Genomic DNA, 23,168 nt, shown 5'->3' with positions numbered 1-23,168 from the left:
CAGAGGTATGGGGGAGCCAGGTTATTTAGTGCTTTGTATGGTGGTCAGGAGTGTTTTGAAGTGGATTCTTTGTTTAACCGGTGATGTAAAACAAACGGTGCGAACACGAAAAAATCTATAATTGTCTTTATTGTCGATGGCATTTAATGTTTGTGTTATAGGGACAAGATGACGTACATTTTCCCTCCATTGTCAATGGGGTTCTTAAAACAAACATTGAACTAAAAACAAACATTGAACCTGTCTATAGGAGGGACAACAGCACACCACCAGCCTGGACATACAGGGATAGAATTATAAACACAAGACTTTGGGGAAAACGTAATATTTTCCCTGAGCCGTATCCAACAATAGTGTGTTTTCTTACATCCTCCATTTCAGCACTCAGCTGGTGAGTAATCGCTGATATGAAAGTTCTCTTTCCCATTCTGCTCCGGAGCACACTAGATGCTGTGGATCAGGGCTGGGCGATGGAGAGGGCCACTATAGTTCCACACTCACTCCAGAGGGCCACTATATAGTTCCACACTCACTCCAGAGGGCCACTATAGTTCCACACTCACTCCAGAGGGCCACTATAGTTCCACACTCACTCCAGAGGGCCACTATATAGTTCCACACTCACTCCAGAGGGCCACTATAGTTCCACACTCACTCCAGAGGGCCACTATAGTTCCACACTCACTCCAGAGGGCCACTATAGTTCCACACTCACTCCAGAGATCCACTATAGTTCCACACTCACTCCAGAGGGCCACTATAGTTCCACACTCACTCCAGAGGGACACTATAGTTCCACACTCACTCGGCCAAATTGCATGTTACTGTCGTAGCAAAAATAGCCGATCTACAAGCTCAAAGCGTGTTGCATTGCGACACGCTTTGAGCTTGTAGATCAGCTTTTTTTGCTATTATCTGAATTGAAATCCGATTTTCTTTTTGTTATTTTTTTATTGGAAACCTGAAAAGTAAAAATATAATTGAATGTCAAATGCCTTTATTTATAGATATGTTAACTTTATGAACTAAATAAAAGTACATTGGACATACAAAAATGGTGGCGCTATAGTGTAGCAGAGTGGCTCACAGCCTGATGGTGGCGCTATAGTGTAGCAGAGTGGCTCACAGCCTGATGGTGGCGCTATAGTGTAGCCGAGTGGCTCACAGCCTGATGGTGGCGCTATAGTGTAGCAGAGTGGCTCACAGCCTGATGGTGGCGCTATAGTGTAGCAGAGTGGCTCACAGCCTGATGGTGGCGCTATAGTGTAGCAGAGTGGCTCACAGCCTCAGCCTAAATCTAGTCAACCAGGCCTGCAGTATAGGCTATGCACTGGACACATGTGCATGACATTATTTCAACGACCTAGAAATAAGAAATGTTAGAGGGTGAAATGTTTATTTTGATGTCGATATAAATGTCATATAATTTGCATAGGCTATGTAATGTCATTGACATTACTGACTGATCAGACGATGAACACATTTATATTCCAAATCCCAAACACTTCTTACTTATTCATAAGTTCATATTTGGTGCCACATTGTAGGCATTATTGTTTGCAGTTTTATTAATGTTAGTTTTTCCCTCTATCAGTATTTAGTACAATTATTGTTTTACTCTTTAAAAACTTTAGTAACACCTGTTTGACAAATAAATTGAATTAAATGTGCCTGCCTTCTTTCAATCACAGATCAGATGAGGATATCAAAATCACTAACTTCTCTTAAACCATATTATTTATTTTATGCTCCGCCTCCATCACACGACGGTGTCGAAAAGTAGCAGATCTATAGAAGCTCACACCACCAGCGTGACGCACGAGCAGGACATGTTGTGACTTGTGAGCTTGTAGATCGTAGATTAGATCGTAGATTTGTGCCGCGGCCGTCATACGACGACATAGAAATCTGTATTTTGGAAGAAATTCAATTAGTAAGGAGTTGTTCCCCGTGCGTGCGTGCGTGCGTGCGTGCGACCGTGCGTGCGTGCGTGCGTGCGTGCGTGCGTGCGTGCGTGCGTGCGTGCGTGCGTGCGTGCGTGCGTGCGTGGGGGTCAACGGAGGGGCAGAGCTATTTTAGACCGGGCTAAACTGGTCCAACACCTCTGGAGATTAACCTTTAACCCCTACACATCCCCCTGGTGATACTAACTGCTGGGACCTCTGGAGATTAACCTTTGACCCCAACAGCACCTAATCCTGATATTATACTATTATCATTGTCTTTACCAGGCCGAAGACAACTAAACATACTCTCTCCCCATGCCTTCGGCCTGGTGGAGACAACTAAACATACTCTCTCCCCATGCCTTCGGCCTGGTGGAGACAACTAAACATACTCTCTCCCCGTGCCTTCGGCCTGGTGGAGACAACTAAACATACTCTCTCCCCGTGCCTTCGGCCTGGTGGAGACAACTAAACATACTCTCTCCCCGTGCCTTCGGCCTGGTGGAGACAACTAAACATTCTCTCTCCCCGTGCCTTCGGCCTGGTGGAGACAACTAAACATACTCTCTCCCCATGCCTTCGGCCTGGTGGAGACAATAAAACATACTATTCTTATTATTCTTATTATTACTATTACTATTATTATTATTATTATTATTAGTAGTATATGAGCAGACTGTGGTTGTACCGGTCAGTACAACAGTATCAGACTGTGGTTGTACCGGTCAGTACAACAGTATCAGACTGTGGTTGTACTGGTCAGTACAACAGTATCAGACTGTGGTTGTACCGGTCAGTACAACAGTATCAGACTGTGGTTGTACTGGTCAGTACAACAGTATCAGACTGATGTTGTACCGGTCAGTACAACAGTATCAGACTGTGGTTGTACCGGTCAGTACAACAGTATCAGCCTGTGGTTGTACCGGTCAGTACAACAGTATCAGACTTTGGTTGTACCGGTCAGTACAACAGTATCAGACTGTGGTTGTACCGGTCAGTACAACAGTATCAGACTGTGGTTGTACCGGTCAATACAACAGTATCAGACTGTGGTCGTACCGGTCAGTACAACAGTATCAGACTGTGGTCGTACCGGTCAGTACAACAGTATCAGACTGTGGTTGTACCGGTCAGTACAACAGTATCAGACTGTGGTTGTACCGGTCAGTACAACAGTATCAGACTGTGGTTGTACCGGTCAGTACAACAGTATCAGACTGTGGTCGTACCGGTCAGTACAACAGTATCAGACTGTGGTTGTACCGGTCAGTACAACAGTATCAGACTGTGGTTGTACTGGTCAGTACAACAGTATCAGACTGTGGTCGTACCGGTCAGTACAACAGTATCAGACTGTGGTCGTATACCGGTCAGTACAACAGTATCAGACTGTGGTCGTATACCGGTCAGTACAACAGTATCAGACTGTGGTTGTACCGGTCAGTACAACAGTATCAGACTGTGGTCGTACCGGTCAGTACAACAGTATCAGACTGTGGTCGTACCGGTCAGTACAACAGTATCAGACTGTGGTTGTACCGGTCAGTACAACAGTATCAGACTGTGGTTGTACCGGTCAGTACAACAGTATCAGACTGTGGTCGTACCGGTCAGTACAACAGTATCAGACTGTGGTTGTACCGGTCAGTACAACAGTATCAGACTGTGGTTGTACCGGTCAGTACAACAGCAGCAGACTGTGGTCGTACCGGTCAGTACAACAGTATCAGACTGTGGTTGTACCGGTCAGTACAACAGTATCAGACTGTGGTTGTACCGGTCAGTACAACAGTATCAGACTGTGGTTGTACCGGTCAGTACAACAGTATCAGACTGTGGTTGTACCGGTCAGTACAACAGTATCAGACTGTGGTCGTATACCCGTCAGTACAACAGCAGCAGAAGGCTGACCCTAGCGCGATATCTCAGGGACATCTCGGAGGGTCTTTAATGACTTTTGGCAGAAGACCTCCACTTGAACCCGAGGATGAACCGATTAGATGTGACGGGGTCAGCGTTCAAGATCACCGCTGTGACCTCGCAAAGCACGTTAACGATATAAAGTCTTCATTCAGCGCATGACGACTCTGGACTCAACCACCATTCTGTATCTCTGTTTCCATAGCTTGAATTTCCTCATTGAGCGACCGTATGCACCATTATGTATTAATCATTGGCATGGTGTTTTCCTGTTATGTGAACTTCCCCTTCATTCTGTTAGCCTTACAATACATTTATTGAAGGTATATAGAGGTGACATGAATGAATGAATAGTTTATTTCGATCTTTTGAGAGGGAGACATTACACAAAAGCAGTTTACTTTTAGGTGATCGAAATAAGTTTAAAGCTTAATTATTAGTGCCTATCCTTATCTCAACGTATTCCAAAATACTGTTGAAGATATGCATCACAAACAACATATAAACAAAACAAACAAATGCCATTTAACGAAGGAGAATAGAAAATTAAACAAACAAAAAAACTAAAAACAAAACAGACAACGAGAAAAAACAAAAAGACATCATCATCATCATCATACTTGGAAGTTATGCGGGAACGCCGCCCTATACTGAGGAAGTTATGCGGGAACGCCGCCCTATACTGAGGAAGTTATGCGGGAACGCCGCCCTATACTGAGGAAGTTATGCGGGAACGCCGCCCTATACTGAGGAAGTTATGCGGGAACGCCGCCCTATACTGAGGAAGTTATGCGGGAACGCCGCCCTATACTGAGGAAGTTATGTGGGAACGCCGCCCTATACTGAGGAAGTTATGCGGGAACGCCGCCCTATACTGAGGGGCAAAAAAACCCCCTACTTTCTGGCCTCGGCAGCCCCGTATACATCCCAACAGAAAAGTCCTATTTGATTGAATGAAATGACTTTAAACCACATTAAAGTCACTTTGCCACTCGATCTGCCATTCACTTTATGCATGCATTGTTGTATGTCTCCCTCACACACTTTGAAACCGGTTTAGTTTCTGCTGCCTGGAGCCTTTGCTCTCTGTGCTGCATGGGTGCCTCTCTCTCTCTCTCTCTCTCTCTCTCTCTCTCTCTCTCTCTGTCTCTGTCTCTCTCTCTCTCTCTCTCTCTCAGCAGGAGGGATGCTCCTAGCAGGACGCTTAAAACAACAAACCAATTAGACGGTAAGACAGCGGATTAGAGCCGCTTCTAATCTGCTGCAAGTGGCATTAACCTATTTTGGCCGGGAAACCCTTTTTGGTGTTATATAGCATATTATGGTATGCTTTATAGCTATTCAAAAATGGCAGACCTTATACAAGCTCGCAGCGCGCCACCGAGTGGCGCGCTGCGAGCTTGTATAAGGTCTGCCATTTTTGAAAAATCGGAAGAACGACTGACGTAGAAACGTAGCTTTTTCAGAAAACTGTCGGGATGTAGAGGAACATTTTTAGAATCTGATCTGAGGTCAGAACGGGTTAAGGGCAGATTACCCTGGATTAGGATGACGCGCGGCAGGCAGAGGCTCGCTGAGCACCACTCGTGCGCCAACGCTTCCTTTCTCAAGGAAAACGTCTCCGTCGGGAATAAGCTGTCCGAATCCGGAACCACACGTTTATAGGAATACTTATTATTTGGATTAACGTTTTTAATGTAACAACGTTGTGGGCCTACTTTTTTTTTTTAAAGACATCTATTTGGTTTATCGTTTCTGTTGTTCCCAAAGGACCGGTTATGGACGTTCCCGTTCCCGATGGACTTACGGCGGGACGGCGGCGTTCCTCCTCCTGCCTCACGTTACTCTCCAACTGAAAGATAAAAGAAGAAAACGTCAGGAAAACCGTCAAACTGCCCGGGTAAAAAAAAAAAAAAAAAAAAAAAACGCCGACACGAACAATTTAAACCACACAGAACGGTGGAGAAAAACACTTAATTCTTTTTTTTTTTAACGCTTTTTTTTATAGTTTTTTTTAATTCCCGCGCGGTTGGGTTTGGACATTGACGTTGAAAGCATGGCGTTCATGCCGGTGAAGTTCGACCTGCCCAAGCGCGTGAAGCTGGCCCAGGCGCTGTGGCTGCTCTACTGGCTGTCGGTGATGGCGGGCATCCTGATCTTCAGCATGGGCATCTTCTTCAAGGTGGAGCTGCGGAAGCGCAGCGAGATGATGGACAACAGCGAGAGCCACTTTGTGCCCAACCTGCTCATCCTGGTGGGCCTGGTGACCGGCGCCGTCAACGCCTTCGGCGGCAAGGTGTGCCACGACTCGCTGGACCCCGCCAAGTTCCCCAAGTGGAAGCCCATGCTGCAGAACTACCTGCTGTTCTGCTGCGGTAGGTTCTGCCCGGTTCTGCCCGCTTCCGTCACCTGTGTGGGTCGACTCCCCCTGCAGAGTCATAGGGCCGATTCATACTCCTGTTTTTACCGTTGTTTCGGCGCTGTAGAGTTTTTACCGTTGTTTCGGCGCTGTAGAGCCGAAATGATTTCAGCTCGTCAGAAACTTTCAGTAGCACCGAAGAGCCGACTTTAGGACGGTACCCCCCCCCCCCCCCCCCCTGAACCTCAAATGACGTCACATTGTAGGCCAAATTGTAGGTTTGTTGTAGGTCATTGTGGGTCATTGTTGATCATTGTTGTAGGTCATTGTAGGTCACATTGTAGGCCAAACCGACCTTTATTCGGCTCTAAAATAGGAGTATGAATCGGCCCTTCTCCAAGTGTCCTTGAGCAAGACTCTGAACCCCTGATTGCTCCCGATGTGCAGGTCATGGTGCCTTGCATGGTTTCCTCCGCCATCGGTGTGTGTGTGTGTGTGTGTGTGTGTGTGTGTGTGTGTGTGTGTGTGTGTGTGTGTGTGTGTGTGTGTGTGTGTGTGTGTGTGTGTGTGTGAATGTAATGCACAATCTATGTAAAGGTGTGTGATTGTGTGTGTGTGTGTGTGTGTGTGTGTGTGTGTGTGAATGGGTGAATGTAATGCACAATGTATGTAAAGGTGTGTGAGTGTGTGTGTGTGTGTGTGTGTGTGTGTGTGTGTGTGTGTGTGTGAATGGGTGAATGTAATGCACAATGTATGTAAAGGTGTGTGATTGTGTGTGTGTGTGTGTGTGTGTGTGTGTGTGTGTGTGTGTGTGTGTGTGTGTGTGTGTGTGTGTGTGTGTGTGTGTGTGAATGGGTGAATGTAATGCACAATGTATGTAAAGGTGTGTGATTGTGTGTGTGTGTGTGAATGGGTGAATGTAATGCACAATCTATGTAAAGGTGTGTGATTGTGTGTGTGTGTGTGAATGGGTGAATGTAATGCACAATCTATGTAAATATATATATCTATATTTATATATTTAAAGCGCCTTGGATAAAGGCGCTATATATAAATGCACCTTAACCATTTACTTTTAGCTCATACTCGCTAAATCATGATGCAAAAACCTATACGAGGGCTACGTCTCTATGCCCATGGGGGGGGGGAGGGGCTACGTCTCTATGCACAGGGGAAGGGAGGGGGAGGGGAGGGGGGGGGGGGGAGGCAATTTGGTTTACAGCAGATGATCGTAGAGGTTTGAAACGTAAAAAAAAACAGTCAGCAACAGTCTGTAAAACAACTGCCCTCTCCAGACCACGAATGCAGCGTTTACTACAGGGTGGAAGAAATGCTAAACGCCTCTCCTCTCCTCTCCTCTCCTCTCCTCTCCTCTCCTCTCCTCTCCTCTCCTCTCCTCTCCTCTCCTCTCCTCTCCTCTCCTCTCCTCTCCTCTCCTCTCCTCTCCTCTCCTCTCCTCTCCTCTCCTCTCCTCTCCCCTGATGACACGTGAATGCTATTTCATACGTGAATGCTGTTTCATACGTGAATGCTGTTTCATATGTGAACGCTGTTTCATACGTGAATGCTGTTTCATACGTGAACGCTGTTTCATACGTGAATGCTGTTTCATACGTGAATGCTGTTTCATACGTGAACGCGTGCAATGAATGTATGAATGTATTTGGGTCCAATCCATCCCAGAATGCACTCTGTTCCTACCCGGAAGGAGGAGTGAAATCGCCTCATGCGCTTTAGAGCAACTTAATGCAAGTGGATGGGAGGAGAAACCCGGTGCCGTCTCTATTAATATATACTCTAAGGCCTCTTTTAGACGGCGACGATCTCCATATAACACGTCAAAGTCCCGTTGCGTTCTCATTTTTTCTTACCCTTTACACGAGAACGCACACGTTATGATATAATGTGCTATTATGCTATACTGCTATAGGTGGCGATAACGGGCTGCCAAATAGACAGGTCACCCACGTACAAGAAGAAGAAGCCCTTCTCGTAAGCGGCGCAACACTGCTCTGGGCGCGCCACGGGATGGTATATATTTTATAATACATTAGGCTACATAAACGCTGCTGCCGCGGCTGCCGTCTATCACAAGGCTTTTTATTTACATCATGGTTTTACATTCAACATCGCTGATGAGCATCACTGTGTAGGCGAGGAGGGAGGCTTGTTCAGGAACTCCATCATATCATAATGATATGGCTCTGCATCAATGTAATAAACATATGCGCTGTGAGCCAACGTGAGCCATGATGTCATAAGTTTTGCGGATTCACCGTTTTGCCTGTTTATATGGAGACCATATAGGAAACGGCGTTCTGAAAGATTTCCACTCTGGGAGGCGGTTTCACTTCGTTGCGTTTTCACCTCCTGAGAATACGGTTCTCGTCTAAATGACAGCAGCAAACGATACTTTATTTTGACGTTTTATATGAACACCATCCTCGTGTAAATAGCACCTACGGTTGAGAGCTTGTAGATCAGCTATTTTCGGGGCGCCAGCACGCTTTAGCTATAGTGGAGATGCAGGTGTAAGTGCAGTTTGTGGAAAGAAAGGAATTCTCCTGAATGCTGCCTTCGGGTATATTATGGCATGGACATTTTGCATTTCTTTCACCGTGCACTGTAAATCCCTGTACTGTAAATCCCTGGAACATGTGACGCGTTTAAACCTAAACACCATGTGTGTAATAATAAAATGCCAAGTGTTTATTAATGGTCATAAAATACAGTAGAACACGAGTTCACTCAAACACCTCACGAGAACACATGGGGCTGTATTTTGCGTGTCTTAAGTACCAGGTCTGATTCCCTAACTTGAGTAAACTAAAGACCTGGAGGCGTGATCAATGATCTTTGGCCACTCAGAATAGCCAAAGAGCATTGATCACGCCTCCAGGTCTTTAGTTTACTCAAGTTAGGGAATAAGACCTGGTACTTAAGACACGCAAAATACAGCCCCTAGTGTTCAAATTCTAAACACCTATAATATGACTGACTTTGATTGTAAAAACTAAACACGTGTATGTGTTTAAAAAGTGTTACAGGCGATTAAACATGTTCTTCTGTTTATAATCTAAACACTGTGACACGTTTAAAAAGTGTTACAAATATGTGTTTAAAACTGTTTATAACCTAAACGCTTGGGTTTAGTGTGGGCCTTCGTGGTCTGGAGAGGACAGTCTCTCAGAAGAGTAAAAGGGCTGGGGGCTGAAGCCCCTTTTGATGTCTATATGTGTGTGTGCACTTCCCTAATGGGCACATGTGTGCAATTCAAATCAAATCAATTCAAATCAAACTTTATTTATAGAGCACGTTTTAAAACAACCAAGGTTGACCAAAGTGCTGCACATCAGTGGCAGGAGAAACACAGAATATAAACGAGAAAAACAATAATAAAAATGACAAAAATGTAAGCATGAAAGCATAAAATGGACTCAGGAGGGGTTAAAAGCCAGGGAGAAAAGATGAGTCTTAACCCATTCTGACCTGAGATCAGATTCATACGAGGTTTCCACTGGACACACACTGGTCTGATTGACCCATTATGACCTGAGATCAGATTCTAAAAATGTCAGTCGATCGTTCTTCGATTTTTTTCAAAAATAGCAGATCTACAAGCTCATATCGCGCCACCGAGTGGCGCGATATGAGCTTGTAGATCTGCTATTTTTGAAAAATCGAAGAACGACGATGATTTTCTCAAATCTGATCTCAGGTCAGAATGGGTTAAGGTGAGACTTGGGGCAGAGCGAATGTTGAAGGGGCAAAGCTCTTCCAGAGCCTGGGAGCTGCAGCCGCGAAAGAGCGTATAGCGCCCCCTAGTGCTTTGGTTAGTTATTCGGCCCTCTAGCAGTATACCTGATCCGCAGAGCGCAGAGCTCTAGCCGGGGGTGGAGGGTTTTACGAGCGCGGAGAGGTATTCGGGGGCCAGCCTGCATTTAAACATTTATAAAAGTAAATAAAAAGGACTTTAAAATCAATTCTAAAAGAAACCGGGAGCCAGTGAAGGGAGGCCAGCACGGGGGTTATGTGTTCTCTCCATCTTTTTAGTGCCAGCTGTTTAAGTGCCACGGACGACAAGACGTCCTCCCAAAGAAAAAAATAAAATAAAAAAAGATTTTTTTTTATTCTTATTTTTCTTATTCTTCATCCATATTTTGAAAATTCCTCTAATCTGGTGTACAGGTGATGACATGCACATTATACATGCATAATAGAATTACAAATTCTTTCTTTCTTTATAATGGGAGAATTGGCACTAAACTGGTGACCACCAGGTTGCGCTGAAGGATTTGGCGAGCAGCAGCGTTCTGGACCAGTTGCAGTCGTCTGATTGCAGACTGTTCGATACCAATGTATAGTGAGTTGCAATAGTCTAACCTGGAGGAAATTAAAGCATGGATTGCAGTTTCTAGTTGTTTTGGGGGGAGCTGTGGTTTGACTTTAGCCAGGAGACGGAGTTGGAAGAAGCTGGTCTTGACTACGGAGCTGATCTGTTTATGAAATTTAAAGGAGCTGTCGAGGATAATGCCAAGGTTTTTAGCAGATGTGCGAATAGTGGGTGTAAGGGTATCCGGGGGTACTGAGGGGGAGGGGCCAAGTGAGGGTCGAAGATCACTATTTGGGTTTTATTTCCGTTGAGGCTGAGCCTCCTGGTTTTATGACCTCATAAACACACACAACATCCAGTGGATTTTCTTCCCCGTGTCTGTGAAGCCTTTTGAGCTGCAATGAAAAACAGGCAAAAACGGTGAAAAACAGTGACATCTGCTGGCTCTTACATCACCCTCCACACAGAAATAATCTGAGCACTTGTTTGGGCATTCGTGCATGTGTGTGTGTGTGTGTGTGTGTGTGTGTGTGTGTGTGTGTGTGTGTGTGTGTGTATGGTTGAAATGCACGTATCTGGAGATCTGTGGGGGTGTGGTTCCACACCCCCACAGGGAGTGCAGTGCCCGGTATGGAGTCGGTCGGACCCACGCTTCTCCAGAACCACCACAAAAGGCTCTGCTCAGGCTCTGCCAGTGCATGGGCCTAATCAGCCTAAATCCCCTCACCTGTGCCATTTCCAGCTTCTGCCTGAGCCAATTGATTGCCATGGCAACCCCACACCTGTTAATTGATTAGCCTACTTAAACCACAGTCACCGTCAATCAGTTTGCCCTCTTCACAGACAGACAGATACAGAGATCTCCATGTGGGACACAGACAGACAGACAGACAGACAGACAGACAGACAGATACAGAGATCTCCATGTGGGACACAGACAGACAGGCAGATACAGAGATCTCCATGTGGGACACAGACAGACAGGCAGATACAGAGATCTCCATGTGGGACACAGACAGACAGGCAGATACAGAGATCTCCATGTGGGACACAGACAGACAGATACAGAGATCTCCATCTGGGACACAGACAGACAGGCAGATACAGAGATCTCCATTTGGGACACAGACAGACAGATACAGATATCTCCATGTGGGTCACAGACAGACAGATACAGAGATCTCCATGTGGGACACAGACAGACAGATACAGAGATCTCCATGTGGGACACAGACAGACACAGATATCTCCATGTGGGACACAGACAGACAGACAGACAGACAGATACAGAGATCTCCATGTGGGACACAGACAGACAGGCAGATACAGAGATCTCCATGTGGGACACAGACAGACAGACAGACAGATACAGAGATCTCCATGTGGGACACAGACAGACAGACAGATACAGAGATCTCCATGTGGGACACAGACAGACAGACAGATACAGAGATCTCCATGTGGGACACAGACAGACAGATACAGAGATCTCCATGTGGGACACAGACAGACAGATACAGAGATCTCCATGTGGGACACAGACAGACAGATACAGAGATCTCCATGTGGGACACAGACAGACAGGCAGATACAGAGATCTCCATGTGGGACACAGACAGACAGATACAGAGATCTCCATTTGGGACACAGACAGACAGACAGACAGACAGACAGATACAGAGATCTCCATGTGGGACACAGACAGGCAGATACAGAGATCTCCATGTGGGACACAGACAGGCAGATACAGAGATCTCCATGTGGGACACAGACAGGCAGATACAGAGATATCCATGTGGGACACAGACAGACAGACAGATACAGAGATCTCCATGTGGGACACAGACAGACAGATACAGAGATCTCCATGTGGGACACAGACAGACAGATACAGAGATCTCCATGTGGGACACAGACAGGCAGATACAGAGATCTCCATGTGGGACACAGACAGACAGACATAGATATCTCCATGTGGGACACAGACAGACAGACAGACAGATACAGAGATCTCCATGTGGGACACAGACAGACAGATACAGATATCTCCATGTGGGACACAGACAGACAGACATAGATATCTCCATGTGGGACACAGACAGACAGATACAGAGATCTCCATTTGGGACACAGACAGACAGATACAGAGATCTCCATGTGGGACACAGACAGACAGATACAGAGATCTCCATGTGGGACACAGACAGACAGATACAGAGATCTCCATGTGGGACACAGACCGACAGACAGATACAGAGATCTCCATGTGGGACACAGACAGACAGATACAGAGATCTCCATGTGGGACACAGACAGACAGATACAGAGATCTCCATGTGGGACACAGACAGACAGATACAGAGATCTCCATGTGGGACACAGACAGACAGACAGATACAGAGATCTCCATGTGGGACACAGACAGACAGACATAGATATCTCCATGTGGGACACAGACAGACAGACAGACAGATACAGAGATCTCCATGTGGGACACAGACAGACAGACAGACAGACAGACAGACAGATACAGAGATCTCCATGTGGGACACAGACAGACAGATACAGAGATCTCCATGTGGGACACAGACAGACAGACATAGATATCTCCATGTGGGACACAGACAGACAGACAGACAGACAGATACAGAGATCTCCATTTGGGACACAGACAGACAGATACAGAGATCTCCATGTGGGACACAGACAGACAGATACAGAGATCTCCATGTGGGACACAGACAGACAGATACAGAGATCTCCATGTGGGACACAGACAGACAGATACAGAGATCTCCATGTGGGACACAGACAGACAGACAGATACAGAGATCTCCATGTGGGACACAGACAGACAGACAGATACAGAGATCTCCATGTGGGACACAGACCGACAGACAGATACAGAGATCTCCATGTGGGACACAGACAGACAGATACAGAGATCTCCATGTGGGACACAGACAGACAGATACAGAGATCTCCAATTTAAATTCAAATTATAAATTAATAATGCATTTATTAGTGAATTAAAAATGCGAAAACGCACCCAGGGCGCAGTACCCCCCGCGGCCACAAGACAAATATCTCACAACGGGTAAGGGCTAGTAAGGTCAACAAAATCCAATTCAACAATGAATAAGAACAATTACAGCCCAGGCGGTGGCGTAACCGTCTGGGCACTGCGACTGGTAATCCAGTCGCAGTGTGCCGTGGGTTCGACTCCCGAGCCCGACACGGCCTTTACTGCATGTCTTCCCCCCCCCCCCCCCCCCATCTCTCTCCCGTTTCCTGTCAGCCTACTGTCTGTCCCTTCAAAAAAACAATAAAAAGGCGTAAGTCGCAAAAAAAAATCTTAAAAGAAAAAGAATAAGAATTATTACTTTAAAGGAGAATTCCATGCTATAACGCTTTCTTATCTTTCTTACCTTTCTTTGTAGTTCCTACGTCCCCACCAAAGAGGTCCTTTTTTTGTGCAAAAACTCCTTATTGGCTATTTTCCCTACCATAAGCCCTACATGAATTGCATTGAATTGAATGGGAATTGAATGGGGCTATGGGGTGTTGTCCTAGTTCGCTTATTTCCATCGAAAGAAGTCGTAAAGTGTGCCGCTTGGGTTATTATTTACATTATGAAGAGAGGATATATACAAAAAAATATAAATTTTGAGCGATGGAAATAAGCGAATTAGCACAACACCCCATAGCCCCATTCAATTCAATGCAATTCATGTAGGGCTTATAGTAGGGGAAATAGCCAATAAGGAGCTTTTGCACAAAATAACACCTGGACCTCTTTGGTGGGGACGTCACAACTACAAAGAAAGGTAAGAAAGCCTTTTAGTATGGACTTCTCCTTTAATTATTCCTTTTTGTCCCCCCTTTGTCCCCCCCAGGCTTCAACGTGGTGCTGCTGCTGACGGCACTGCTGTGTTTCCTGATGCAGTTCGCCATGTACCTCACCCTGGTGGAAGGCCTGAAGAACAGCATCAAGTTCTACAAGGACACCGACACGCCGGGACGCTGCTTCATGAAGAGGACGCTGGACATGACTCAGGTCAGAGAGGGGCCGGGGACATGACCCAGGGGGGGACACTGGACATGACCCAGGGGGGACACACTGGACATGACCCAGGGGGGACATGACCCAGGGGGGGGACACTGGACATGACCCAGGGGGGACACACTGGACATGACCCAGGGGGGACATGACCCAGGGGGGGGACACTGGACATGACCCAGGGGGGGGACACTGGACATGACCCAGGGGGGGGGACACTGGACATGACCCAGGGGGGGGGACACACTGGACATGACCCAGGGGGGGGACACTGGACATGACCCAGGGGGGGGACACTGGACATGACCCAGGGGGGACACACTGGACATGACGCAGGTCAGAGAGGGGCAGGGGACATGACCCAGGGGGGGGACACTGGACAAGACCCAGGGGGGGGACACTGGACATGACCCAGGGGGGGGGGGACACTGGACAAGACCCAGGGGGGGGACACACTGGACATGACCCAGGGGGGACACACTGGACATGACCCATGGGGGGGACACTGGACATGACCCATGGGGGGGACACTGGACAAGACCCAGGGGGGGGACACTGGACATGACCCATGGGGGGGACACTGGACATGACCCATGGGGGACACACTGGACAAGACCCAGGGGGGGGACACTGGACATGACCCAGGGGGGGGGACACTGGACATGACCCATGGGGGGGACACTGGACATGACCCATGGGGGGGACACTGGACAAGACCCAGGGGGGGGACACTGGACATGACCCAGGGGGGGGGGACACTGGACATGACCCAGGGGGGGGGGACACTGGACATGACCCAGGGGGGACACTGGACATGTTGTTTTACAGATGGGTAAAAGGGCAGTTGTTTTACAGACGGGTAAAAGGACAGTTGTTTTACAGACGGGTAAAAGGACAGTTGTTTTACAGACAGGGTAAAAGGGCAGTTGTTTTACAGACGGGGTAAAAGGACAGTTGTTTTACAGACGGGTAAAAGGACAGTTGTTTTACAGACGGGTAAAAGGGCAGTTGTTTTTACAGAAGGGTAAAAGGGCAGTTGTTTTACAGAAGGGTAAAAGGGCAGTTGTTTTACAGAAGGGTAAAAGGGCAGTTGTTTTACAGACAGGGTAAAAGGGCAGTTGTTTTACAGACGGGTAAAAGGGCAGTTGTTTTACAGACGGGTAAAAGGGCAGTTGTTTTACAGACGGGTAAAAGGGCAGTTGTTTTACAGACGGGTAAAAGGGGCAGTTGTTTTACAGACGGGTAAAAGGGAAGTTGTTTTACAGACGGGTAAAAGGGAAGTTGTTTTTACAGAAGGGTAAAAGGACAGTTGTTTTACAGACGGGTAAAAGGACAGTTGTTTTACAGACAGGGTAAAAGGGCAGTTGTTTTACAGACGGGGTAAAAGGACAGTTGTTTTACAGACGGGTAAAAGGACAGTTGTTTTACAGACGGGTAAAAGGGCAGTTGTTTTTACAGAAGGGTAAAAGGGCAGTTGTTTTACAGAAGGGTAAAAGGGCAGTTGTTTTACAGAAGGGTAAAAGGGCAGTTGTTTTACAGACAGGGTAAAAGGGCAGTTGTTTTACAGACGGGTAAAAGGGCAGTTGTTTTACAGACGGGTAAAAGGGCAGTTGTTTTACAGACGGGTAAAAGGGCAGTTGTTTTACAGACGGGTAAAAGGGGCAGTTGTTTTACAGACGGGTAAAAGGGAAGTTGTTTTACAGACGTGTAAAAGGGCAGTTGTTTTACAGACGGGTAAAAGGGAAGTTGTTTTACAGACGGGTAAAAGGGGCAGTTGTTTTACAGACGGGTAAAAGGGAAGTTGTTTTACAGACGGGTAAAAGGGGCAGTTGTTTTACAGACGGGTAAAAGGGAAGTTGTTTTACAGACGGGTAAAAGGGGCAGTTGTTTTACACACGGGTAAAAGGGAAGTTGTTTTACAGACGGGTAAAAGGGAAGTTGTTTTTACAGAAGGGTAAAAGGGCAGTTGTTTTACAGACGGGTAAAAGGGAAGTTGTTTTTACAGAAGGGTAAAAGGACAGTTGTTTTACAGACAGGGTAAAAGGGCAGTTGTTTTACAGACGGGGTAAAAGGACAGTTGTTTTACAGACGGGTAAAAGGACAGTTGTTTTACAGACGGGTAAAAGGGCAGTTGTTTTTACAGAAGGGTAAAAGGGCAGTTGTTTTACAGAAGGGTAAAAGGGCAGTTGTTTTACAGAAGGGTAAAAGGGCAGTTGTTTTACAGACAGGGTAAAAGGGCAGTTGTTTTACAGACGGGTAAAAGGGCAGTTGTTTTACAGACGGGTAAAAGGGCAGTTGTTTTACAGACGGGTAAAAGGGCAGTTGTTTTACAGACGGGTAAAAGGGGCAGTTGTTTTACAGACGGGTAAAAGGGAAGTTGTTTTACAGACGGGTAAAAGGGAAGTTGTTTTTACAGAAGGGTAAAAGGGCAGTTGTTTTACAGACGGGTAAAAGGGCAGTTGTTTTACAGACGGGTAAAAGGGCAGTTGTTTTACAGACGGGTAAAAGGGCAGTTGTTTTACAGACGGGTAAAAGGGCAGTTGTTTTACAGAAGGGTAAAAGGGCAGTTGTTTTTACAGACGAGTAAAAGGGCAGTTGTTTTACAGACGGGTAAAAGGGCAGTTGTTTTACAGACGGGTAAAAGGGCAGTTGTTTTACAGACGGGTAAAAGGGCAGTTGTTTTACAGACGGGTAAAAGGGCAGTTGTTTTACAGATGGGTAAAAGGGCAGTTGTTTTACAGATGGGTAAAAGGGCAGTTGTTTTACAGACGGGTAAAAGGGCAGTTGTTTTACAGACGGGTAAAAGGGCAGTTGTTTTACAGATGGGTAAAAGGGCAGTTGTTTTACAGACGGGTAAAAGGGCAGTTGTTTTACAGACGGGTAAAAGGGGCAGTTGTTTTACAGACGGGTAAAAGGGGCAGGGGCCCTACATCATTGCTTCGGTAGCCAAAATAAGTGACAGATGATGCTCTTTTTGGGGAGCGGGGGTGGGGCGTACTAAAACTTCGTCTTGGGAAAGGTTTTCATTGTCAACAGAGCCAAGGCAAATGTTACTCATTTTACTTTTCGGATGTTGATGGATGACAAAATAACCACAAACACAAGATAAATGGGATCAGACTGCACTGCTCAAAGCGTGTTCAGCGCCGATGTCTGTGATTTATCAGTCAGACCATGTAAATGGTGCCCATTTGCTTATTAGCACAGATGGTAACAAGGAACGCTTGATGTTGTTGACAGGGAGAGAACTAAACAGAATGCTTCAAGTAAATTGTGTCGGCAGTGAAGACAAGGAATCAGCGGTAGTTGTGGAGAGACACAAGCCAATCAACCGCTGGAGCTCTGGTGCTCTGTCAACGTCAAACGACGTCAAAGGGGGCTGAAGACCCCTTTGACGTCTCTGACTGCAACGTCTCTGACTGCAACGTCTCTGACTGCAACGTCTCTGACTGTTTAACGTCTCTGACTGTTTAACGTCTCTGACTGTTTAACGTCTCTGACTGTTTAACGTCTCTGACTGCAACGTCTCTGACTGTTTAACGTCTCTGACTGTTTAACGTCTCTGACTGTTTAACGTCTCTGACTGTTTAACGTCTCTGACTGCAACGTCTCTGACTGTTTAACGTCTCTGACTGTTTAACGTCTCTGACTGTTTAACGTCTCTGACTGTTTAACGTCTCTGACTGTTTAACGTCTCTGACTGTTTAACGTCTCTGACTGCAACGTCTCTGACTGCAACGTCTCTGACTGCAACGTCTCTGACTGTTTAACGTCTCTGACTGTTTAACGTCTCTGACTGCAACGTCTCTGACTGTTTAACGTCTGACTGTTTAACGTCTCTGACTGTTTAACGTCTCTGACTGTTTAACGTCTCTGACTGCAACGTCTCTGACTGTTTAACGTCTCTGACTGTTTAACGTCTCTGACTGTTTAACGTCTCTGACTGTTTAACGTCTCTGACTGTTTAACGTCTCTGACTGCAACGTCTCTGACTGCAACGTCTCTGACTGCAACGTCTCTGACTGTTTAACGTCTCTGACTGTTTAACGTCTCTGACTGTTTAACGTCTCTGACTGCAACGTCTCTGACTGTTTAACGTCTCTGACTGCAACGTCTCTGACTGTTTAACGTCTCTGACTGCAACGTCTCTGACTGTTTAACGTCTCTGACTGCAACGTCTCTGACTGTTTAACGTCTCTGACTGTTTAACGTCTCTGACTGTTTAACGTCTCTGACTGCAACGTCTCTGACTGCAACGTCTCTGACTGTTTAACGTCTGACTGTTTAACGTATCTGACTGCAACGTCTCTGACTGTTTAACGTCTCTGACTGCAACGTCTCTGACTGCAACGTCTCTGACTGCAACGTCTCTGACTGTTTAACGTCTCTGACTGTTTAACGTCTCTGACTGTTTAACGTCTCTGACTGCAACGTCTCTGACTGTTTAACGTCTCTGACTGCAACGTCTCTGACTGTTTAACGTCTCTGACTGTTTAACGTCTCTGACTGTTTAACGTCTCTGACTGCAACGTCTCTGACTGTTTAACGTCTCTGACTGCAACGTCTCTGACTGTTTAACGTCTCTGACTGTTTAACGTCTCTGACTGCAACGTCTGACTGTTTAACGTCTCTGACTGTTTAACGTCTCTGACTGTTTAACGTCTCTGACTGTTTAACGTCTCTGACTGTTTAACGTCTCTGACTGTTTAACGTCTCTGACTGTTTAACGTCTCTGACTGCAACGTCTCTGACTGTTTAACGTCTCTGACTGCAACGTCTCTGACTGTTTAACGTCTCTGACTGCAACGTCTGACTGTTTAACGTCTCTGACTGCAACGTCTCTGACTGTTTAACGTCTCTGACTGCAACGTCTCTGACTGTTTAACGTCTCTGACTGTTTAACGTCTCTGACTGTTTAACGTCTCTGACTGTTTAACGTCTCTGACTGTTTAACGTCTCTGACTGCAACGTCTCTGACTGTTTAACGTCTCTGACTGTTTAACGTCTCTGACTGCAACGTCTCTGACTGTTTAACGTCTCTGACTGCAACGTCTCTGACTGTTTAACGTCTCTGACTGTTTAACGTCTCTGACTGTTTAACGTCTCTGACTGTTTAACGTCTCTGACTGTTTAACGTCTCTGACTGTTTAACGTCTCTGACTGCAACGTCTCTGACTGTTTAACGTCTCTGACTGTTTAACGTCTCTGACTGCAACGTCTCTGACTGCAACGTCTCTGACTGCAACGTCTCTGACTGCAACGTCTCTGACTGCAACGTCTCTGACTGTTTAACGTCTCTGACTGTTTAACGTCTCTGACTGCAACGTCTCTGACTGTTTAACGTCTCTGACTGTTTAACGTCTCTGACTGTTTAACGTCTCTGACTGTTTAACGTCTCTGACTGTTTAACGTCTGACTGCAACGTCTCTGACTGTTTAACGTCTCTCACTGTTTAACGTCTCTGACTGTTTAACGTCTGACTGTTTAACGTCTCTGACTGTTTAACGTCTCTGACTGTTTAACGTCTCTGACTGTTTAACGTCTCTGACTGCAACGTCTCTGACTGTTTAACGTCTCTGACTGTTTAACGTCTCTGACTGTTTAACGTCTCTGACTGCAACGTCTCTGACTGGTTTAACGTCTCTGACTGCAACGTCTCTGACTGGTTTAACGTCTCTGACTGTTTAACGTCTCTGACTGCAGGTGGAGTTCCGCTGCTGTGGAAACAACAACTACCGCGACTGGTTCGAGGTCCAGTGGATCAGCAACCGCTACCTCGACATGAACAAGGAGGAGGTCCGAGAGTGAGTAGAAAACACAGTTTTTATTTAAATTATCAACGCCCCATCGGAATGAATCGTTGCTATACTAAATATTATGTACATTTACACAGCGGTGGCTCAGAGGGGTTTAGAGCGGTGGATCAGAGGGGTGTAGAGCGGTGGATCAGAGGGGTGTAGAGCGGTGGATCAGAGGGGTGTAGAGCGGTGGATCAGAGGGGTGTAGAGCGGTGGATCAGAGGGGTGTAGAGCGGTGGATCAGAGGGGTGTAGAGCGGTGGATCAGAGGGGTGTAGAGCGGTGGATCAGAGGGGTGTAGAGCGGTGGATCAGAGGGGTGTAGAGCGGTGGATCAGAGGGGCGTAGAGCGGTGGATCAGAGGGGTGTAGAGCGGTGGATCAGAGGGGCGTAGAGCGGTGGATCAGAGGGGTGTAGAGCGGTGGATCAGAGGGGTGTAGAGCGGTGGCTCAGAGGGGTGTAGAGCGGTGGATCAGAGGGGTGTAGAGCGGTGGATCAGAGGGGTGCAGAGCGGTGGTTCAGAGGGGTGTAGAGCGGTGGATCAGAGGGGTGTAGAGCGGTGGATCAGAGGGGTGTAGAGCGGTGGATCAGAGGGGTGTAGAGCGGTGGATCAGAGGGGTGTAGAGCGGTGGCTCAGAGGGGTGTAGAGCGGTGGATCAGAGGGGTGCAGAGCGGTGGATCAGAGGGGTGTAGAGCGGTGGATCAGAGGGGTGTAGAGCGGTGGATCAGAGGGGTGTAGAGCGGTGGATCAGAGGGGTGTAGAGCGGTGGATCAGAGGGGTGTAGAGCGGTGGATCAGAGGGGTGTAGAGCGGTGGATCAGAGGGGTGTAGAGCGGTGGATCAGAGGGGTGTAGAGCGGTGGATCAGAGGGGTGCAGAGCGGTGGATCAGAGGGGTGTAGAGCGGTGGATCAGAGGGGTGTAGAGCGGTGGATCAGAGGGGTGTAGAGCGGTGGATCAGAGGGGTGTAGAGCGGTGGATCAGAGGGGTGTAGAGCGGTGGATCAGAGGGGTGTAGAGCGGTGGATCAGAGGGGCGTAGAGCGGTGGATCAGAGGGGTGTAGAGCGGTGGATCAGAGGGGTGTAGAGCGGTGGATCAGAGGGGCGTAGAGCGGTGGATCAGAGGGGTGTAGAGCGGTGGATCAGAGGGGTGTAGAGCGGTGGATCAGAGGGGTTTAGAGCGGTGGATCAGAGGGGTGTAGAGCGGTGGATCAGAGGGGCGTAGAGCGGTGGCTCAGAGGGGTGTAGAGCGGTGGATCAGAGGGGTGTAGAGCGGTGGATCAGAGGGGTGTAGAGCGGTGGATCAGAGGGGTGTAGAGCGGTGGATCAGAGGGGTGTAGAGCGGTGGATCAGAGGGGTGTAGAGCGGTGGATCAGAGGGGTGTAGAGCGGTGGCTCAGAGGGGTCTTCAAGTGTCCTTGAGCAAAACTCTGAACCTGGCATGGTCTCCTCTGCCATCAGTTCGTTGATGTGTGTGTGTGTGTGTGTGTGTGTGTGTGTGTGTGTGTGTGTGTGTGTGTGTGTGTGTGTGTGTGTGCGTGCGCGTGCGTGTGTTTTGATCGATTGATTGATTGAAATATGTATTGACAGTTTGCAGAATCACAGTACATTTCAAGCACAAACTAAATACAAAGACTGTTAACTTACCTGTGAGTGGGCGACCCAATTAAGCATTACACTTGTTTACAAGAGGGTCCACCTTGTGTGTGTGTGTGTGTGTGTGTGTGTGTGTGTGTGTGTGTGTGTGTGTGTGTGTGTGTGTGTGTGTGTGTGTGTGTGTGTGCGTGCGTGTGCGTAATGTGCTATGAATGTAATGCACAGTCATTGTAGAGCAGCTTGGATAAAGGCGCTATATAAATGCCCCATTTAACATTTACTAGAGAATGTGTGATACTGTAAGAGGCCTCAATATGTCGCGTGTCGTTTCAACGACAACGTTTGAATACGTTCTGAGCAGGGATTTGAACCCTGGCCTCCCCAACACGAGTGCTCCACCTTTCCACCGGTTGGGCTACATATAGGAGGAGACATCCTGTGAGTTGCATTGGTGTGGACTGTGCCTGACGTCGAAATTTAAAGCCCATTTCTTTTTTTTATCCCACGATTTTGTAACCCATTTTTCACCCCTGTGTCAATCATCTAATGTGATCCTGGGCTCTACACACCCTCCACCAACCTAGTCCCCATATATGGGGGACAAGGGGAGACCAACCTAGTCCCCATATATGGGGGACAAGGGGAGACCAACCTAGTCCCCATATATGGGGGACAAGGGGAGACCAACCTAGTCCCCATATATGGGGGACAAGGGGAGAGCAACGGACTTGAACGCATGCTTCCTTCATGCGAGTGTCCAAGTTGCTCCTTTACACCTGACAGGGGGGAGTTTCCCTGGTTGGACGTAGCGGCGTGGAAGGAACGCGTTATTTATCCTAAATGTGTTTTTAACAGCTTCCTGCTCTGTGAGTCAGAGGACAGCAGGATGTGTTTCTGGATGTTCTTAAGCCTCTCTGCAGGAGGGGGCAAGACCTCATTAACCCATTACCAACCCACAAGTAATCCACCAGTAATCTACAGGGAGAGAGAGAGAGACAGAGACAGAGACAGAGACAGAGACAGAGACAGAGACTGAGACTGAGACTGAGACTGAGACAGAGAGACAGAGAGACAGAGAGACAGAGACTGAGACTGAGACTGAGACTGAGAGAGAGAGAGAGAGAGAGAGAGACAGAGACAGAGACAGAGAGACAGAGAC

At 47.2% G+C, this 23,168-nt stretch overlaps 1 protein-coding gene across 1 annotated transcript in view; it reads left to right on the top strand.

The window, feature by feature from the left end:
* Positions 1 to 5,925: 5,925 nt before the first annotated feature.
* The window catches only part of prph2b (peripherin 2b (retinal degeneration, slow)), a gene marked incomplete at both ends in the record, with an annotated part of 37,164 nt that continues 19,921 nt past the window's right edge, over positions 5,926 to 23,168 (top strand). Inside the window, 3 exons of the mRNA XM_083775106.1 lie at positions 5,926 to 6,244; positions 14,458 to 14,618; positions 20,325 to 20,425. Coding sequence (XP_083631232.1) covers positions 5,926 to 6,244; positions 14,458 to 14,618; positions 20,325 to 20,425 — 581 coding nt within the window. The remainder of the gene's footprint in view (positions 6,245 to 14,457; positions 14,619 to 20,324; positions 20,426 to 23,168) is intronic.

The sequence above is a fragment of the Protomyctophum parallelum genome, assembly GCF_964188405.1.
Source record: "Protomyctophum parallelum genome assembly, chromosome: 10".
In the NCBI taxonomy this organism is placed as follows: domain Eukaryota; kingdom Metazoa; phylum Chordata; class Actinopteri; order Myctophiformes; family Myctophidae; genus Protomyctophum; species Protomyctophum parallelum.
Note: the sequence above shows the minus strand (reverse complement) of the source record. Positions and strands in the feature narration are given on the sequence as shown.